The 22,129-nt window shown below is 38.8% G+C and overlaps 1 protein-coding gene across 1 annotated transcript in view; it reads right to left on the bottom strand.

Annotated features, from left to right (window-relative positions):
* luzp2 (leucine zipper protein 2) overlaps positions 1–22,129 on the bottom strand; it is a 124,276-nt gene that overhangs the window by 226 nt on the left and 101,921 nt on the right. Inside the window, exons 13-16 of the mRNA XM_028595879.1 lie at positions 18,690–18,764; positions 17,723–17,890; positions 9,922–10,026; positions 6,934–7,008 (exon numbers count right to left, since the gene is read on the bottom strand). Coding sequence (XP_028451680.1) covers positions 6,934–7,008; positions 9,922–10,026; positions 17,723–17,890; positions 18,690–18,764 — 423 coding nt within the window. The remainder of the gene's footprint in view (positions 1–6,933; positions 7,009–9,921; positions 10,027–17,722; positions 17,891–18,689; positions 18,765–22,129) is intronic.

Raw genomic sequence — 22,129 nt, 5'->3', positions numbered from 1 at the left:
GAAGATAAAGATTCTTAATGAGGCTGACACAATAATATTCCACATGTGGTGGTCTGAGCAGGAAATATTCCTAAATATATTTGTGGGATGCAAAGGAGCTTATTTAAAGAATATTGATGGTTACTATTGGGCATCGTCATCAGACAGTTTGATTTCTTTTCTAACCACACAACTTCTGTCCCATTTTAGGGGCTGCCACTTTAGTTGATGCAGCTAAATGAAGGTATTGCCTTTGAAAAGACTAAGTACTATTGGTCTGAACCCTCTCATCCTCCCTTAACAGGATTAGTGAAAAATTCACCATAGTGTTGTTGTTTGCTCCTCTTGAGTCGCACAGATACCAAAGCTAATAGTGCAATAATGCAAACCCCTTTAAATGAACATTTCCAACTTGGCCATTGAATTACAATTTTAAAATCAATACGGAACATGACTGGCAGCCAGTGTAGGTTGGCTAATACAGGATTAAATGTGTTTGTATCGCTGCAGAAACCTCCGTGATTTCAAAGGAATGAAAACTGATGAGGGCTCTCGTCGTTATAGGAAAGTGAGTAATGGCAGTTAAGTTCAAATATTTAAAATCTTCGCGCAGCATCGCTTACTTCACCTTTAAGGTCCATAACTGTTGAGTTACAGTGTGAATAGTAAAATGTATACAATTTACAAAGTTTAAACACCAATTTAACACCCAGTTTTAGCTTAAACATACAACCTTCACAAATAAAAAAATAAGCATTTGGGGTGGATAGGGTGAAGATATTATGTGTGGTCTTGTAATTTGGGGCATGGAGTACACCTTGTTATTATTTTTCCCAGATTTTTCTACAATGCAACGATATTATATATATTATATAGCCCTGTCAACCTGTTACAATGTACTAGGTTTTGAAATGCTGACTCAGAAGGGGGTAGCGTCCATGGATTGGGACACCGCTTCAGAGTCCAGCTGGTTTTCATTCCAGCTATCAAGAAAATGAGTTACACTTGGGAATAAATGCAATTTACTACCTGGTGGGACGGAAAATCAGCAGCTCTGAGGGTTTTGAAGACCAACACTGACAACAACAGCTTTTCTGTGTACAGTTCAGTGGCACATTGAAACAAAATGCACTTTAAGAGATTGTGTGTTTTTTAAGACAAAATGATTGGGCTCCAATGTATTTCATTAATGGAATGCGATTTTCTTTGGTACTTTGAATAATTTAAGTCAGTTTTTGGCAATGACATGTTTAAGCACAGCACACAGGCTCTGGAAACCAATTCCCCAAGAAAAGCATCTGTTGTTGTGTTTACCAATGTCATTTTGGAGAATGCCTTTAGGCTTGCTGCCTGCCTGCAAATTATTGAGTTACACATCACTCTGCATGGCAGTGGGTTATAGTTCTATTACCTGGCTTGAGGCAACAATAAAAAAGAGGCAACACACACCTCTACATTTATCGGATCACTTTCAGGAGAGCTTGAAAGTAAACTTTGAATTTGACCATACTATAACTGGGCAGGTATGCAATTATAAAATACTAGTAGTAGTACAGTTTTTTATTAAAGTATGTGCTGGGAGTCAGTGACTGAGACTCTGCAGTCAATGACTCTCACTTCCATCTACAGGCAAACGATTTCTCAGTGAATGCACTCCTGTGGCTTCTTGCCAACCAAGGGTTGCCGCCCACTTTGATGTGGGTCTGGGATTCTACTTTTTTATCCCCAGCTAAAACTCCCTTAAGGACATCTATAAGTTTTTTGCAAGGGTGAATTTTTGGGAGAAAAAAAATTGCAACCGCTTTCTCAGTAGCAGCACTACCAAGGTCAGCAGTCAAGCTGTTTTTTTTAAACAAATATTTGACAAACAACAACTTATTTGTTTTAACTACTGTACTGCTACATACATACAATTTAGTCTCAGGTTGTCACTGTGTTTTTTGGAGACATAGATAGAAAGAAAACTTTAGAAATACAATTTTGTAAAGCTAGGTTAGCTGCACCTTCTTACCCTATGGATATAAAATAAATAGTAAAAAGAAAGTAACCCTCTCCAATGCCCTATTTTATTGTGGGTGTGAGTTGTGGGTGCACGCCAATTAACTAATTAACTAATTGACTGTGCCACAGCATGCAAATGGTGTGTTCTTATTTCTAATATGTTGGCAACTAAAACAAATTCCATCTACTGTAACAAAACACATCACACAACTTTAGTTTTTTGGGATATTGGGACCTCCTTATTGTAAATTCCCAAAACAAACATCACCGGCAGAATTCAACTATTTTTAAGAATCCCAAAACGTATAGAATCAAGAGTTGTCAGACTTATTTATTGCTTTTTAAATTATTTTGAATGATAAGTTAATAATTGATGATTTTGCCCAACTGCATATCTGGCTGAGTAGAGTTTGTTGTTGCTTTTCCTCACATTCACCCTTTATAAAAAAAAATGTATTCCATCTTCTACTTGCACTTTTTTAAAATGAATTCAGGAATGTCAGAAACAAACACTACTGATGCCACTGTGCTTCAGAGATTTGTTTAAGAATGCCAGGGTTTGCTGAAATGTTATGGAGTTATATTTTTGACTTAATAGGAAAATCTTGAATCTTAATGATGGACTCAAGCAGATTCACCTAACAGCTCAATAAATCTATTACAGGTTAAATTGCATACTATGGCTTTATAGCAGGGGTCTTCAATGTTTTTAAGCCAAGGACCCCTTAACTGAAAGAGGGACGGAGCAGGGACACCCTACTACATATATTGTATAAAATTAAGTTGGATATTAAACTTGGCCTACAATAAAGTGTAGGGCGGCCTAAAGCATAGAATACTTGGCATTAAAAAATAAAAATAATAATAATTGTTTGCATGACTTTATAAATCATCTTTTAATGTTGCACATGTGGCACAATGAATCCCTAGGATTAACTGTTTCTGTGGGTGGCTATCTTAATGACTACCTTACCTATAGGCCAGTAAGCCTATCATCAATAGGGATTTATATTTGCTAATAATATGTTGGAATTATGTTATGTTATGTTTTTAAATTTCTTTCAAAAACTGTCAATAATTTGGAGGCCCCCCTGCAGTGACTCTGAGGACCCCTTTGGGGTCCCGGACCCGCTGTTGAAGATCTCTGCTTTAAAGCCTACACTGTGTATTTACCAAGCCGGAGCATTGTTATTTTCCTCCATGCTGTTGAGGAAAACAGTTTAAAATTTAACAATCCAAATTGTAGGCCTTAAAAAGTCTTACATTTGGTGAAGTATTTTGTTCCAAGTCTTAAATCATTTCAAACAGGTCTTAATGTTCCTACGTGTATGGAACGCTACCTCATTATGCTCATTTTTTTTTAATCTGTGATGTTGTAGTTCTTTCTGTCACTAGTCCAAATATAATTTTGCTGTATTACGACTACAATTGAGACCAACGTGTAACTTATATTGCAGCAAATCAGCTTTTGTGTTATTGGTGCGTGGTCTCTATCGGATTGTACCACAGACATGAAACAGATTTTATTCTTCAGCTATGGGGAAGTGCAAGTTTTGCGATACTTGGCTTGAAAAAATCATTTTAAGGCTTAGTTGATGTTGTGATAAAGGTCTTAAACTTCATTCATAATGGTCTTAAAAGGTCTTATATTTGACTTGGTGAAACCTGCAGAAACCCTGCTATAGTTAATCTGGCTGGAAACTGCTTTGTGGGTATGTGGTGTTGGTCTGTCAGCCTATCAGTGTTCAGGCCACATCGATGAGAGCCTTTTCGTCTGATCACTGTGCCATGGGAGACTGAGTGAATAGATGAGAGCTCAGTGTACAATATGTCTCCCCTAAAAAGTGCAAGTGTTGCTCTGTTATTTAAACCCTTCTTTGTGTTGTACGAAAACACAACAGGTGCCAGACTACAAGAATAGCCTTTTCTTCCAAAAGCAGTTGAACATTAGGCGAGATGCCACTCAGGTTCTCAGTCTCCCAAATCGAACATGAGAACACATAATGAAGGTAGAGTAGTGACAGGAATAGAGGGCACTTTAATGCAGATTGATCCACAAAGACCAGGATGCAAATCATTACTAATCAAATTGTTTACAACACCTGGAATGGCAAGTGCAGTGCATGAGGGATACCAGCTGACTACAGGAAAAGTGAGTTGATTGTTGATTCAGTGCTGCGACACAATGTGAACGTTTCCCAATGAATGAGATAAAACAAGACTTCACAAGAAAAGGTCAGATGTCTGAAAATTCCGTAGCCCAAATGAGACGGTACAAATCATCTCTTTTAGTGTGTCAACGTTGCTATGGTTCCTAAAAAAAATAAAAAATAAACTGTAAAAGAAGAAGAAATCATCTTTTAACATAACTTCTGTTCTGTTCACTGCTGTTCTATCATAATTATTTGTTTGTCTTGCATCTTGTATTCATACAGATCAGCACAAATGCCTCTGGGAATGAACTGCTTTTGACTTCAATAAAATGTAACATAATGTCGAACTATTTCACTGCATTGCATCTAAAACCGAATACCATTATCATGTACTGCTATGAATCAGTGACACAGTAAAGTTGTAAAAGCAAATCCAGTCAGACTATCTCTCGGAATATCTCTCTGGCACAAAACAAACAAGTGAAGTTGAATCTGCCCATTTGTCGAGATCTCTTTTGAAATATTCTCGTATTCTTGTGCAAATAGCCTGTGTCTAAAAATGGATCGCTGCCACTTGGAATGCAAGACAGTTGCTCAGTTACACAGTCTTGCACTGCATTGAAATGAGATGCATTGTTTTGTTGTACCATCTGCCACCACCAAACAAGTGTGACTCAATTCAATGATATGATGAGGGAGGCAGTTATGCATAGGCTTTGGCAGGGCATTGAATACCAAATACTATATGTGACTTTGGCACACTGAATATTAGGCTTCAGCAGATTTGTTGCCTTCTATTAGGAATGTGTTGAAGGCGTTGTGTCTCTATCCATCACACGCTATCATCTGCTGTGCTTCGATTCACTTCTTTGTGCCATACTTAGTTGCATACTGACTCAAATCATTTTGGGTTATTAGTTATTAGTTGTGAGTCCCCATGTAGCCACACTGGGCTGGTTACATCTCTGTTTAATTCTTCTTTCCATGACTTTTTTTTCAAACTTGTCATGCTACATGTTTTTTTTTTTTTTTACATTTTGACTATGAGATTGTTGGGTAATGCAACAACTTATTTTTAAAATAGCTATAAAAAGTTTTCTTGTTGTCAAAAATCTCCATGAAAAAGCAAGTTTTCATTTAAAAGACCAAAACCAACAATGATCCACTAAGACCATAGGCATAAATAAAAAATAAAAAGACTCCTCATTGACGCTAGCTGTTCCGCTCACATCAACGTTAACGTTAGTTTGAAGCTCCTGAATCGTAGCTAAGGTTTCTGGTTGGACTTGGACCTCTGGTGACGTGTCTGGCTCTGGCACACGCCTTCTTTTAGTACCTTTCTGAAGCCAGGCTAACATAACGACTTCGAAACTCAACACACTTCCTTTTAGTTTCTAGGTTTAATAACTGAATATAATTTAGCGTTACCTAGCTTGTTTAATAGCTTGTTGGATAGAAATGCACCCAGACAAACCTAATATTTATGTGGAGGATGCAAGATCATTTTATAATTAGTATGACCGCGTGCTGAACCTACTGTATAAACCTAACTCATATTTAGACATCTGACGTTAAAGATTTGTGTTGTTGTTGCCCAGAGAAAATGACAGAGAAAAGAAAAACAGACATACTGTAAGATCCTTGTTCAGTACACCAAAACAACAAGTAAGTACAATAAGTCCTCATATTAAGACAATTTGGTAACATCTATATACGAATAGGTGCTTATGGAAATACTAACGTCACTATGTCACAGGCAAAGGAGACATAAAGAACTGAGGAACAGGGAGACCAGGGACAGTCAGATGGAGAGTCTCAGGTAAGTGTGTTGAGCTTAGTTCATATTTTTGGAGGTCTGTGGCTGTCAGGGTTAGCAGATGAGCTCACTAATTTACATTATGATCAGCTAATTTAAGAAGTGTACAAAAGCATTGTATTTCTTTTATATGGGGGCACTTTTTCAAAATAATTAATTATGTTTTAAGGTATGTGTGTGGCTTGATTGTAAACAACTTAAAAATAAATACATGGTTTTAAAGAAAAAAATATTTTTGGTCAATTTAGTCAGCTTTTTCATTGAATCAAGAGAAACACTGAAAAGAAGGATACTGGTACAGTCTCCATGCTACACTAATGATAGTATTAAGGCTTTCCTCTGTGTACGCATGTCCTCTACAAATATAATTGTGGCTGTATTATTTGTGTCCCCTTCAAAAATTGCTCTTCAGAAATGTTATGTTTATTGTCCCCCCCCAACTGTTAGATGAGATTTACACCCATGACTAACACGTGTTAAAAACACATCAAATTAGCCCCAAAGTTGCACTGGTTGACATGTTCCTTCATTATCATGAACACACGCACTATAGTTTATTTTGAGTCCCAGATACACGTCATAGACGGTGCGATAAATACTTAATAATATAAATCCACGGCTGAAAATAGTCCCCAACAAACAAACGTTTTTGTTTTAGGAAACTGAGCCTTAAAAAAAAAAAGTAACCTATTTATAAAGATTTGTGTCTTCATTTGGAACCAATGGGCTTTTGGCTGAGTGCCACACACAACGAAGTTAAGTCAAAGAGTATTGTGTGACCGACTACATTGTTGATTTTGGTCTTTTCGTGGGATTACTTGACCATAAGAAAAATAGAGAAAAACATCAGCTTCATCCTGTATGACGTTCCCACTGGTGAAAAATTCCGCGTGGGGCCAAAGAAGAACAAGAATTCACTGCAGCAACAAGAGCAAACTTTTAAATGTCTGGATCTGTGATTATATACATTTGAGTGAAGCTCACCTGCTGTGTCTCTGGTAGCTTTTTACTTGCTGGGGTTGATTCCTCCGTCTGATTCTGGAAGCAGTCGCCCCCAGTCTAAAGGAGTAGTGTAGAGGGAAAATATGTCAGTGCAGTATAGAAGTTGTGTCAATTTCCCAGCTGTGTGTATTCTGTGAAAACACATCAGATGAATAGACCACTCTAAGTGACATTATTATGCACGTTCGCTTTTCACCAAAAAGCTACCAGAAGTTTCATTACTTATTTCACAGCCATAGAATCATCCAATTAACATTCTCATTCGATTTATGATAGTTCACATGTGTATGGACAAAAACTGTTCTATTCGTATTCCAGTTTTCTGGTGATTAAACTGTTAGATCATGTATTTATTAGTCAATTAACAGTACATTAATCAACAACAAAATTGCTAAATGAATAATGGATAATTGTATAGTAATTTACCAAACAAAAAATGCCTAACATTTGGTAGGTCTAGTGAAGATCTGCTGCTTTCCTCAGTCTTTTACAGTATAGTGGGAAATGGAGTTGGTGTGTTTGTCGGCAAAAACAAGCAATTTGAAGATGTCTCCTCCGGCTCTCAGAACCTGAGATGGGCATTTTTCAGGATTTTATGACATTTTATAGACTAAACAATCAATCATGAAATCACCAATACAGAAAATATTGATTAGGTAACTGCCCTACAGGATGTGTTAAAAGTCCCATGACATGGTGCTCTTTGGATGCTTTTATATAGACCTTAGTGGTCCCCTAATACTGTATCTGAAGTAAATAAATAAAACTTGCGTGCAAATTAATTAATGTAATGTGGAACTACTGTTAGATACGCGGGTTCTAGGGACACCTAAACTGAAGCTAGCCGAGCTCCTCCGCCTACATGCAGTTTTTTGTCAGGTCAGTCATTGGGTGGGTGAGTGGAAATACATCTAACATGTAAACACATATCCGACGCCATCACCCAGATGTGTCACTGGAACGAGACAAAAAAACCTGTCCAACTTCTCCTCCCTACAGTGCTTAACCAGCCTTTAGATACAAATAATTACAGTTAAATTAAAGGGAGAAGAGCTTGGATGTTAAACAAGGGCTTATTCATTATTTTACCTACTGTTAAAAAAAGCAAATACATGCTACTCTTTTTGCACTTTTGCTCTGTTTACTTTAAGTTTTTATTTTTGTATTCCTCCTGAAAGTGACTTTATTTTGTGGTTGGATTGATAGCCTACATCTGGCTTCAGGTTGCACTAAAAATTCATTTTACTTGAACAGTACAGTGTTAAACACTTTTAATAAATAGAGATTAGAACCTTATTGGAATTTGTTTTGTGTAAATTGTTAATAATTGAGCAATGGGAAAATAATCGGCAATTGAAAAATGAATCGGTGGATTAATCGAAAAATGAATCGTTAGCTTAGTCGACTAATCGAAAAAATAATCACTAGATTAATCGTTTAAAAAATTATCGTTTGGGACAGCCCTAATTTGGATGCATCAAACCACATGTAGGACGAGTGACGAATGAAGGTGAACACCTCGATGTGTAACAGCACCGTGAGTCAATCTCCAGCCCAATGCATTTTGTATGACATATATGTAGATTTGTGTCGCATTTCATTTCCAAACTGCAAGCTATACACGCTCATACAAACTGTCTCTCCTCATTTCCTCCCAGCCCACCAGGGAGATGTGGCAGTGTTCATGAGCAAACACCATATCTCAGTCTCTGCATCAAATATGTCTCCTGTTATCTGTATCAAAATGGTTCTCTCTTTTGCTACAGGATTTGTTTTACAACCCTGCCAAAATTTTATAATCAATTATGGGACACGAGTGAACATTGTTTTTGGCAGAATTTCATTAAAAAAGCTATTTCTTTGACAAGGTTTACATAGAGGATAATTTCCTCTCTGGGTGGCATCCCTCCGTACAGTACTCCCCTGTTTCCAGTGGTCTATCATCTTATAACTGTAATAGTTCTTGATAGCCACTTGTCAAAACTCCTTATGGACCCTGTTCACTTCCCCTGCTTTCTTCAAATCCTGTTGGTTTTGATAGGGTTAGAGATGCCTTCGTGATGACTGACTGCTCACAGTGGCCTGGATCTTAAAGCGCTTCCCTCTTATAACTGCTTCCAAAGTACCAGCAACGCATTCGGTTCCTTGAAATGTTTCAATGAAGATCTCCAGTGTATATATTAGTGTATGTTGGCACTGGGCAAGTGCAGCTATGAGTGAAGAGCTCTTTGAAATTGGCGTGAATGTGCAAATGTCTTCACTGCAACTACAGCACTCTCCCATGCAGTTGCAGTTAAAATGCATAGCTAGAATCATAACATTTAAGGCTGCAACAAACACTTAAGACCTTTAGTTTACTATGATCAAAATAAGAAAAAACAAGCAGCGTCTTTGCATTTTGAGATCAGGAAATGATGAATGACCAGTCTTCCTTGAAAAAAAAGGCTTAATGGCTTCAGCCCTACTTTTTACCACAGTCTGTTTATCAGGGGCGTAGCACAAAATTCTGGGTCCCTGTAGAAAGGCATTTTCTATGGTCCCCTCTCCACATCCACAGCTATTCATTCTAGCATCTTTTTGGGCCCTCCTCACATGAGGGCCCTGGGTACTCAGTCCCCTTATCCCCCCCAGTCCGACTCCCCTGCTGTTTATAACCAATGTTTGACAAAAGTACATCGTTATCCTTTGGTAATGTGCAATAAAAAGCGATTCAACTAAATGATAAAAGTGTAAAAGTTGAACTAAAAACTACTGACTGAAGAATGTATCATCAAGCTGAAACTGGTTGCAGTTCCTGAATAAAGTTTTCCAATCAATGGACCTGATGAAGACACTTGAAGTAAATGGCTTGTCTGGTTTCTGATGAGGTACTTGAGCATGAATTCAGTGAAAAGGTGAACAGATGAACCTCATGGATACAGGCCCTCAGGTCACATAGGCCATTATAGTTTAATTACTCTAAAGGCTCACCTTTTCCATCTGGCAGTCTTTAACTCCGCCGCTCTCTCTGCTCATTACTCCAATGTTCATGGGTGATTTACTGGCTGTGACAATTCTCTGAACTTTAGAGATATCCTGTTGGGAAAAAGAGAGAACATTTCAACTTGGGGTTAAAAATAAAATGTCTGAATGGCTTGTTGATGCAGCAGTGGCTCTGGGGTTCTTGAAAAGTAAACAGTTGTGACTCAAAGGTTCATAACTGTTTCATCTATACTTGTACATCCAAACTAATCCAGTTTATTTGTTTGTAGTAAATAAATCATGGCTGCTTTTACAACAGGCAGGAGGGAGGGCAACAGAAACAGAGTGCTGACAAACTAAAAACAAGAATTATTGAAATACTTGGCTTGGAAGGCTTGGAGGTGAACCTAGTAATATTCCACCATACTGTTTACCACATATCTAGTACTAATGTCAAAAACCTTTTTTACTAATTCATATTCCTGCACAAACAGTTTTACAATTTGAACAACTGCAGTAAGAAGCCAGACTCCACCACCACACCAGCAGAGATTCTAAATTGGTTTACAAAGTTGGCATAAAATCTGTAAAACAATTCTCATCTAAAACTAACAGCTACTGTGATGATGGATGCAGTTACATTTAGTAAAGTAAGTCTACAGCCACGCTAGCGGCAATGTGAGGACAATCTTGAACAGCATGCTAACATGCTTATGGCAATGCTAAGATGCTGATGTTTAGCAGGTGTAATTGTTAGCATATTCACCATAGGTTAGAGTGTTACCATGCTTAAACACACAGTACAGCTGAAGCTGATGGGAAATGGCATTAGTTTTGCAGGTATTTGGTCATAAACCAAAGTATCGGCCAGTAGTTATCTCTCCGTGAATCTGGGGGGCGGAGCTTCTGAAGGGGATGGGTTGTATTTGTTTGGCAGTTGAGTTCAGATATCAACAATCTTTGCCCAGCATCGCTTACTGCACCTTTAACGGGTGGCAATCCACGCAGTCTGCCCGGGAGAGATGCGGTCGCTCGGCGTGGGAGGATCCCCTCGTCTCCCTGCATTTCCTTTGTGGCGGCGCACCGTGACCGGCTCTAGGTCGGCTTGGAAAGAGCTTGTGCTAGTGACTACTGCTATTGACTACTGCTAGGGGCTACTGCTGCTAGTGGCAAGCCCACCAAGCGACCAATGCTGGGAAGCGGGACGATCCCTGCTGTCAAACAACGCCTGGACACGTACCATTAGTGTATCAGGCGTCTGCGGCAATGTCAGAAACCCACCCAACTTACAGGCCCCCGTCTCGTTTACTATGCTTTTTGTGTGTGACTCTTTTGCTGTGTCAACACCATTCATATCTATAGACCACCTGTGGGAAACACTGTTCAGTGCGCTCGCCCTGCTAGCGGCTTGACTTGAAGTATTTCGACTGAGGGGGTCACTGACGGATAATTCGACTCATAGACTTTCAGAGGGCAGCACTAGCCTGTTAGGATACAAGACATATAGTATATATACTACAGCAGAGTAACCCAATGCCAATTGTTGTTGTCATTTACAGTAGTTGAGGCTATTTTGTTTTCGAGAGCTTGATTGCAATGTACAAAGTAAATAAGCATCAAAAACGGCACTGCTACAATTAATGTATGATAGAAATGTAAAATCTACAGATCTCTGGTGCAAAAAAAGTTAGTGCAGGCTCCCTGACAGTGTATTCTGGAGAAGACTGATGTCAATAACTGAGTGTGGTGGAGAATGTTTTCTGCTCAGGGTCCCCTGATTACAGCAAGGGGCCTTCTGCTTGACCCTTATGCATAAGGGATGCTGACATTATTTAGGGTCAGCTCAAGTTTTCACCCACAGTGGGGCACAAACTTCTCACTTCTCCAGCAACAAGCCAATCAAAAAGTCAGATACTTGGAACTTGGAACAATCTATAGGCCAGTGGCTCACGTACGTGTTGAGACAAAATTTCAACACAAGAAAGGTCAACCTGTCAATTGATGGATTCTGAAATATGTCAACATTTACAAGCAGTGCAGAAAATGTACACCTGTAAATGTCTTGTTGTGTAAATGTTTTTAGCCTCTTTTAACAGTATCTGGATACAATAATTGACATAATTAAACAGTATAACACAAAAAACAACCTATATGCTTGGACCATGTTCTGTATTCTTTCCTGCTGTCTTCCACATATTGTTCAGTAAGCACCAAACAGTAAAAGTAAACAGAGTTTATACAGCAGATATCTCTCAAAAGTAACTCTGTCCATCTTTTGCAGCAGGATGGTACATAGTACTTTCCTTAACTGGGTCAAAAGTGGTCTCTTGAGAGCATAAAGTAAGATGTTTGCAAGATAACCATAAGCAATCATATCTTGTCACTGTCACACTCCATTCTTACTTTCTCGGCTGAAACAACATCTTTTTAGGCAGATTCAGTAGAATTGGCTTCACTTGTGGCAGTGACCGCTTTTGGGCGAACACTTCATGCATTATTTCCTGACTTTTGACAGCTTCAGATCCAGCAAGATTTGACAGCACAGCAAAAGAGGAAGGGCAATTAACATGCTCCTCTGTCTCCATACGGCCATTGATTCTTCAGTAGAAACTTGATGAAGTGTTAAATCTGAGAACATTTATTATCAAGGAAAGTATCGCTTCACTGTAGACCACATTTATAAATATAAACATATCCGCAGTATATTTTATCAATAAGATAATGGAGTTCCCTTCTTAAAATACAAAGATTTTGTTTCTGTTCGGAAACCCTGCATTGCACAGTTAACTGTCAGACTGTAAAAGTTTAATATCAAAGATGAATTTAATAAAAGGAGAGCTTTACTAGAAATGCTTAACTAGTTAACTACTATAACGGTTACTTACTTCTTAGTAAGCATTCTCACGTTTGTTGCATTTTATCTCCACCATCCAAATTTAGATGATAAATATCTTTTTTTTTGCACTATCAACCACCTACTACCACCTCTTTGCGTGGCAAAGATGAATATCCCGTCGTTTTATACAATCAAGGAAACTATCATAAAAGTAAATAGTAAGTGCTGAGAGCAGGGCAATGAAATGCCTGATTTCTCCTCCGGCACAGTGCTCCGAGCATCTAAGACATCATCTCCCATTACTTTGATGAAAATTTCATGCTAACGGACCACAAGACTTGGCTCTCTCCCCGAGACTGTTAAATATGAAGCAACTTCCACTACAATCTTGCTGATCCCTGCATCTTCACACTAATGAATCTTTCACCAGCAAAAAGAGCTTTGTGTGTGTGTGTGTGTGTGTGTGTGAGGGGCAAGATCTGGGAGTTTTATCTGTAGCTTCTACCAGAGCTTAAGGCCCATTATGTTAAATCAAACTACAAGTGTAAAGCTCAAAGTGGTGTCAGTGAGTGCTTGAACAAACACCCCTGCACTTACCCACTTTGGATTTCAAAAACACAAAGCGGTTTTTAGTCTTAAGTGTGCTCATGAAACTCAAATGTATGTTTTATCATCCACTTAGTGGATAAATACTTTTTTTTCCATATGTTAAAAGCTTTGGAGCATGGTTTTTCTTTCTTTTTTTCCATTGGTGGTAGTGCCATCATACCCTGCTGTGTGAAAAATAATTGCCTTTTGATCACCAACAAATAATTAGCATATGATTAGCCATGCATTTTTAGAAATATCAGCATGTATAACTGAATGAATTCAGCTACAATTCACTTACACTAATATGTCAGCTTCAAAACAGCAGAAACTTGCATAAAGAGTGTAATAACAACATTACTGAGTGCTTTCATGCTGTTAAGCAACACCACGTTCCTGACATTTGCCTCTATGTCAGTGGATTGTTACCTAACTTCTCAGCTGTGGGCTGTTTGGCTCTTCCACGCACAGTAAGTGCTATTGTGCGCTGTTATTTTACTACTTAATTTGAGATCAATTTGGCAGTGATTTAAATGAGTTCTGACCCACCTCCACATGCACAGGCAGAGTGGACAGATGGAGCACCCCAGTAATCTTTACAGTGAAGGCATGCTCAGATTTATCAGACACCCCGTCAAAGTGTACTGCAGCTACAGGAGATAATGGAGCTAGCAACTGCTCACAAGTGGAGTGCTGCTACTTGTATGCTAATGAAGTAGGAAGTATAAACTTCATTAGCATAAAGTCAACCCACACCTACCTTGAGTTTCCTTTACTTGTCTTTTCTTTTTGTGAGATGCTTATTTTGGCCATGTGCTTGCATTTATTTGGCTCACAGTAGTGAAAGAAGGATGATGGGGAAATTTAGTTATATTGAGTTCATCCGGTTTTGCTGCCATCACCGAAAAGAGTTTAAATGTGGACAGAAAGTATGAATTGCCGACTATTGTGTTGTATGATGCACAGCAGAGGGACAGTGGTGACACTAGTGTAGATGGTGGTACTTGACGCATGATGAGAAATAATGAAAACCAAAAATCCTCTAAGGCATGTCAAATCTCTTAGGCACCCACGAAAGAGAGGCAGAGTAAATTGTGACTGCTTTGAGGGGAGAAAAGCCTCTTAAAGACCGAATTGCTCACCAGGATCATGGCAGATAAGGCACGCCGGTGCTGCGGCAGGCTAGGTGATTTCAAAGTGACTGCAGCGACTGCTTTTCAGGAATCAGAACTAACCTGATCTTTGATTTAGGTGGGCATGACCACAGGTACTATGGAGAATATTTTCAAGAAAAAAAGTAATATAGTGTAAGTGTATATTCTGCTGGTTTCAATTCTGTTGTTATAGGTCTACAAAGTCACAGAAATATAGAAATGTTGTTTTCAGTCAGTATTGGTTGTATTCAAAGAATAAAAACATATTGTCTGGGTAAAATCTTGACACATTACACTAAAATGTCGACGTGTTTTACTAGCAAAACAAGAGGCAATAACTACACTGAAGGCATAATCCTATTTTACAATGAGTACAGGCCAGTTACTTATTTTTTTTTCTTTTACTCCGGAAAGGGATTCAATCCTGAGCCCTTAGTTGAATCTACTGTGACCTTGACTTTGAAAGGCTCCAAACAAAGCCTGTGTCACATTGAGTTAATAATTTCATAGAGAACAGATTTTAAATCCAACATAAAAGTCCCATAATTCCCCAAAGTAATTGGGCTTTACCTCCAAAGCTACGGCACCATGGAATACAAATACTGATATAAATGACTTAGGCTGCTGCTTGATTTAGACATGTTATTATTCTGAACAACCTCTGGAATAATGTTTGCCCAACTGTTATATTTGGTAGTAATTATTTCCTGGGCTATTTCCCTCTGGGGAGATATACTCAAGGCATCAGATAGACAAATAGCCACTTGAAAAGGAGGTAATAATCGGCTAACACTTAAATTCATATTGCAGACAATGCATTATGTGCGCTCTGATGTGTGGTGAGGTGAATATTTTGGCACAGAGTTATATTCCATGATGTTACCAAGTTGGGAGTTACAGTGTGAAATGAATTTCAATTTGAAAGTGTTTACACAGGGAGGAGTGGAAAACAGCAGCCTGCTTTATCTTATCTGGAAAGTCAGAGGGAAAATTATACTCCACCATTACAGAGGCAAATCCAAATTCCAACTTGCTTTCCATTTTCATTTTACAAAACAATCTTTTCTTATTTTCATCCCAAGACATTGTAACTGCTGTGTTTAAGCTGGGGTCACTGACAATCAAACTGACCAGATATTGTGAGGCAAAGTCAACACTACAGGCCTTTCCATTTCGGAAAACCACAAGTGTAATTCAAAGGATTTATCAGGGCCGCACTCCACTTAGCTCTACTTGTTCAAGGGTTCTCTCTGACATGGCCCCCTGATACACTTAAATGGCATAGAGCCTTTGTTAATAGTAATAATGCATAAGTGTCAAAATGTCTGCTGTGAAAAAAGGCCCATTGGTCATGCTTCTGGTAATATCATAGGGCTGTGGAAATGCATTTTGATATTCAGCCTGCATTGCTCATTCAAAGCCACGGTAATGAAGCTGCTTTGTAAATGAATAAATGTTCCAACTCTTTAATCAACCATGATTACCGAACAGACATGTATCCATGGCACAACATGTGTTGCTTTGGTCATTTTGATTACAGCTGCAGTAAATGTTCACCGCTAACATTATTACTTAGTCAGATAGCAGCGCTACTATAGGTCAACTATAATTGTAGCAGTGATACGATGCAAAAACCCTATCTCCTGGTTAAAACCAAACTGGACTGTAGTTTAGCTGTTTTTGTTTACTTCTGTAAATGTGTTGTGACGACCCCTCCCAATCTGCCTGCCTGTCATGTTCTGCTCCTTTGTTTGCGGGTACTGGGAGTGGGCGGGTAGGTGGAGCTGGGAGGGTTGTCTGTACCTGGCCATCTGGGCGTGGCTTACAGAAGTCATAGAGAGCCGAAGTCACACCCTTCCGGTGGACCTCATGGGACCTTAAAGAAACACGCCGACTTATTGGGAATTTAGCTTATTCACCGTAACCCCCAGAGGTTACGCTTCAGCAAGACATCATCCATGAGACATTGAAGTGTGTAGTCTTTCTAATTACGTATTTTCACAATCTTATATTTCAACAGTTTACCAATAAACAGAGACTTTCTTCGGTTGAAAAATAAGGTTTTAAATTGACGAACATCATGTTTGTAATCCATGGCTCAATTCAAACGGGATCAAGAAATAATTTTTATCTCTCCTTTGACTCTCGTTCATATTGTTTTTCGAATTAAGGTCCCACGGACCGGAAGTAGAAGGGCGGGACTTCGGCTCTCTATAAAGGACTGTCCTCCTGGCAGTCTCACCCTCTCTCAGCTGGCCCTACTGCATCCATCCACCATTTTGTTCTTGGTTTGGTTTGTTGCACCTTACAACACACATCACACCATTCATTCACTCATCCACACATGGCAAACACGACTGATGTCTTCTACACTTACACACCCCACCATTACACTTATGTTGAGTTAAGTTGCGTTATTAATCTATTTAGTTAAATAAACTACTTTTTGACTAATCTATCTGTGTGTGACCTCCCTTTTGTTGCTGGCCTCAAGGCCAGACGGTAACAGTGTCCACACATTATAAATCTCCTAGACTATTTCTTTGCTAATTTCAACTTTAACCTTGACAACGTGATAAGAAAAAAGTAATTATCTAAATGACACAATTATGTTGTTACCACAAATGCATGTCATGGTAAAATGACTGAACAATCTAAAGGGATGTTGTTCATACATTTTTTCATGGCTTAGAAATGTGCTGCCTAATGGGTTTTTGATTAGGAAAAAAAAAAAAAATGACAAAAGACTGCCACCTTGATTGATTGATTTATTTACTGAAGCTAAATATTCCCTTTAAAATGTTACAAATAGTTACTGGAGATAGAAGTAGTTAAACGTTTGAAAAATACATGTGCTAGAGTGTCTTTTGAGCCATTTTAAAATCAAGAAAAGTAGAGATGTAAGACTGTTCCAACCTCATGGAATGAGAATATAACTACTTATATTTCAAAGTATTTAAAAGGCCTATTATATCATGATTAAGAATAGAAACACTTCACATTGTGTAAATGCTAGCAATAAATGCTTGTCTTTGTGAACTCATGTGGACGTCTTACAGTAAGACATGCTGTTAGCCCAAGGACAGACAGCAGGGCCTCATCTACAGTAGATATATGGGAGACTGAGCACATCACTCGACCCATTCAAAAAAAGGTTGGATTTTTACAACAACCCAGGCCTTCTTTTGGATAAACATGAAATCAAATTGAAGTGAGAGGCATGCTGAATTACCTTGGCATGTGGCTGCTGAAAGGTGACTCTGGAGCTGTTGATGAGTGATGAGTATCTGAACAAGTGGGTGGGGGAGGTGGGGAATCTGGGACTGCTGCTGGGCTGGTTGTGCAGGACAGCTGAGAAGCAGATGTGAACTGTGTCCTTCAGTGCCTTCAGCTGAGACTCCTGTCCCCGAACAGAATTACACACACAGGCAGATTTCAGAATCCCTCCTTGCATCCATCCACATGAGAAATTTACTTGAGCATTAAAGCCATTGGCCATGCTTTCAAACGGCTTTAGAACATCTAGGAGGCATCGTTAGGCAAGACATGAAGCTGTACTCACCAGAGCAATACAAAAAGAAGGAATGCTGAAAAGATCATTTACTTTTAATCAATAATAATAATGGGCAGAATGATTGGTTTAATTGTTTTACAAGAGCCCTTTGATGTCAGTACTCCTGAGCCGAGCACCGGAATTACCTGTTTTCCTCAGCAGCATGTTTTTCCCCCATGCATTTTTAATTCCTCTAACTTGCCCCTAGTGACAGTGTGTCAATAACTACATATGAACATAATAGTATACATAATATATTGAAGCTGCAGCATGCTTTCAACCTGCTCAAGCTGAGCATTTTAAAAATACATCCTCATTAATCAGACGATTGCCATGAAAATGTTTATTTTAGGAGTTACTTTACCTTTACAATTTTCCATCCTCAAACTCTACTCTCTAAAGCTATATCTATACAGACTTATATTACTACACATGTCTTTATTCATTAAATAATATAGATGCTGTTATTCTATTCAGTGTTTGACATTGCAGGGGGTCAAATGGGTCAGATGAAAGAGACAAGATGAGTTAAAAGTTATACAACCTACAAATATTACAAAAGCATCAAAGTCACAGCACAAAAAAAAAATCATGAAAATCAGTACTGATTGTTGATTGTTTCCCCCCCCCCCCACCCCCCAATCACCTTATCCAGTGCAGTCTTCTCCAGTTCTTCCTTGGCTACAGTTAGCTTGTGCTCCAAGTCCATTAGCTGCTGCCCCTGCAGAAAGACAGGAGTTTTGAATCAGCTTAAGCCTATTTGTTCTGTGCATCACTACCTTGTCTCCCCAGCACTATCATGAACACGGATCTATAGCGCAAAGGATTGAGACTCCTCTTTATTATTTTGCCGATCATCACTTTTATCCTGACTTTTTAAAATCTGTATAATGACACGTCACACACAGACACACACACACTCAAACACATTGATCGAGCACTGTACCTCGGGTACATTATAGGGCTGTGTATTGGCAAGAATCTGGCGATACAATACGTATCACAATACATGGGTCACGATTTAATATATTGCAATATATTTTGATACTGTGTGTAAGGCGATATATTGGGATTGTTTTAAAGTATAACTTTCGAAAAAATTATATTTATAAAAAGACAATGTGCATAAAAATCAAAGTTTACTTTACATAAACAATTCAGTACACAGAAAATCAAATGGGATTGTGGTTCACAGGTTCTTCGTGAGCAAATTTTTATATGCTAAAGTAGGCTAAAGTTCAGCCATAGCTACATTGTTAGCTTCTAGCAAAAAGTCAGGCTAGTGGTGCGTCTCAGCATAGCCATAACCATAGGGGGTTTAAACAACATAAATGTGAACCAATGTCTTATATGAATATATTTGCATGTCAAAACAAAAATTACCCCTCCCCTAAAAAAAAAAAATCAATATTGCATTTTTGAAAATCTAAACAGTACTGCAAAATGAAATATCGCGATACTCAAGTGTATCGATTTTTTCTTACACCCCTAGTACATTATGTGCTTTTAGCACTTAATGAATCCCTTAGCACTGAGATCTCATAAACCCTCATAATCATGCTTTGGCGAACAATACCTCTGGTCTACAGTATTTCATGGAACACAGAAAAGTACAGAATCCAGAGGGACTCAGATGAGCATGAGTTCATTTACATAAAAAAAGATTGCATGTCCTTCAGACCAGTGGTTCTTGACCTACTCCCCCCTGCTGTTTTTGAGTGATTATTGTGAATGCTCTAAAATAATTGATGTAAACAAATATACTTTGCTTTAATGACAGCAGTTAGCACCTAGCCTTGTCCAATGTGCTCCAGACTCTGTGGATTTTTGATAGGTTTGTGACTTTTTCTCTCCCCCCTGACCCGCCTTCAGACCTCTTTCTGTGTTCCAGGACCTCCTGATTTACAAATGAAGCTCTGAATATATAACACGTGAAATGTATCAAACTTCACACATTAATGTAAAAACCATTCCCCAGTCAAAAATATGTTTTTTCTTTTTTTTCTCACCAACCATCTGGCGACCCCCAGAAATTATCTTGCGAACCCCTAAGGGGGGGGGTTCCCGACCCCCTGGTTGAGAATCACTGCTTTAGACTGTTAATTTTGACAGTTATAAGAGCAGACCGCCTGGAACCATCAAAGCCATTAATGAGTAGATCATAGAGATTAATCCCCTTTTTTGTAAATATAACGCCATATGAGTCTTTTATTATTGTTAAACACATCAGGAAGAAGAAAAGAAACTCTTCCATCCGTCCATTCCACTCTTGGGTTGTAGGGGCAGCAGCTCCAGCAGGGGACACCAAACTTCCCTTTCCCGAGCCACATTATCCAGCTCTGACTGGGGGATCCTGAGGCGTTTTCAGGCCAGAAAAGAAACTTGTATTAGCTCAAAATATGCATGCCGTTTGTCTAAAACTGGCCTTAAGGTGGTGGCACAGCACGGAGATGGTGTCCTGCACCATTGCCACTAGTTTAGTTTTCTTTAAACCCATTGTTATTGCTGTTTGCCTTCTGCCCCGACTTTTCCTAAATACCTATTCTGCACATACCTCTATTGTCATAATAATAGAATAACGTTAAGAAAAGTAAAAAGATGGTTTTGGGTGTTGTTTTTCACAAAAATACCCCTCCTTATTCGCCAGGAGCAGTGACCAATTAACGTTGGTACTCTCTATCGCCTCTCCTCTTCCGCCGAATTGATGCATTAGTATAATGGCCGTACAGCGCATTGAAAAAGAAACTCATTTGCACGCCAATATTCACTCACATGCACTTATAATCACTTATTATCACACTAAGGTATGAAGGCCCACAATATTCATCCTTTTTTTTTTTTAAATGAAAGCAAAACTAATCACACTTTCTGTCTGACTAAAAAAGTTGTGTCCCGACGTGGCACTCCCGTGTGTGCAATCAATATATCAGAAAAGAGATTTAATTGACTAATTTCATCAAATCCCTATGTATTACTTTCATAGGTTTGTGTGGATGTGTGCAATCACATGGCAGGCTGTGTGTTGATTTTTAAACAGAAAGACACACTGCGCATGGAAAGAGAGAGAGAAATATAAATGCAGAGGTGAATTATTGTTGTTCTTTCATTAGACAAAATGTGATAATGTAATCATCTGCACCATGATTGTATTTACCATTTAGTTTACTTGCCAAAATGCAGGATTTGATTACAGTGTTTCAGCATTTGTTTCATGCCTTCTTTGTTTTACGCTGCAGGATATACACAGGGTGTGATTTGCCTATTTCTGTTCTACATATCCCTGTCTCTGGTGAATTACTTTTTGGCCACAAAATAGGATTATTTTAAACTAAGTGAAGCGCTGTAACGTGAACAGTCTATATTGCGATAGAATGATTAAATCCGAGCAGCAGTTACTGGTTGCATTTAGCCGCTACAGAGCTCCGGGACGCCGGCTACCAGCCGCAGTTGTTCAGCCGCCAACAGGTGACTGTGATCTGGCTACAGGCACCGCCAGATGACGGTCCTTTCAGGGGCCGTGGTAGTGGAGTTTAGCCAGAAAAGGTCAGCGTCACGTGGTGATGACAGTTAAGTTTAGGCACCAAAACGACTAGTTACATTCGCCGTGAAGTGAACTTAGCTCCCGGGCTTGAAAGCACCGTGTTGACACCACGTTGTGCTATTTCATTCTGAGATTATTTTCCATTGAATATTGAAGTGCATAAAGAAGTGTCTTGGCATGGCTAGCCGGGTAGCACTATATCCATGGTGTTGAAAGGGGGATTTAATTCCTGCATGTTTTGTTTTGTTGTGCCTGATCAAAAATCATCCCCCCTTTTACTTTTTTCACAAATCGCCCTCTGGATATACACATGCTTACAACTCAAAACAGCATAATCCTTATTTCATCTGATCAATCCACTACACAATAGGCCTGTCAAAACTGGCAAAGATTATGTTTGACTGTTCACAACACAAACACAAAGGTTTGAATTATTGGAATATCTATGTTTGCACTAATGTCAATAAGAGGGCAAACGTACAACAAGATACATAAATACTGTACGTGCTGGCTGTCGACTGTAGTCTTTATGGTGTGTTCAAGTG

Source organism: Perca flavescens, chromosome 1, assembly GCF_004354835.1.
Source record: "Perca flavescens isolate YP-PL-M2 chromosome 1, PFLA_1.0, whole genome shotgun sequence".
Classification (NCBI taxonomy): domain Eukaryota; kingdom Metazoa; phylum Chordata; class Actinopteri; order Perciformes; family Percidae; genus Perca; species Perca flavescens.
The sequence above is the reverse complement of the archived record's forward strand: the minus strand, read 5'-3'. Positions and strand labels throughout refer to the sequence as shown.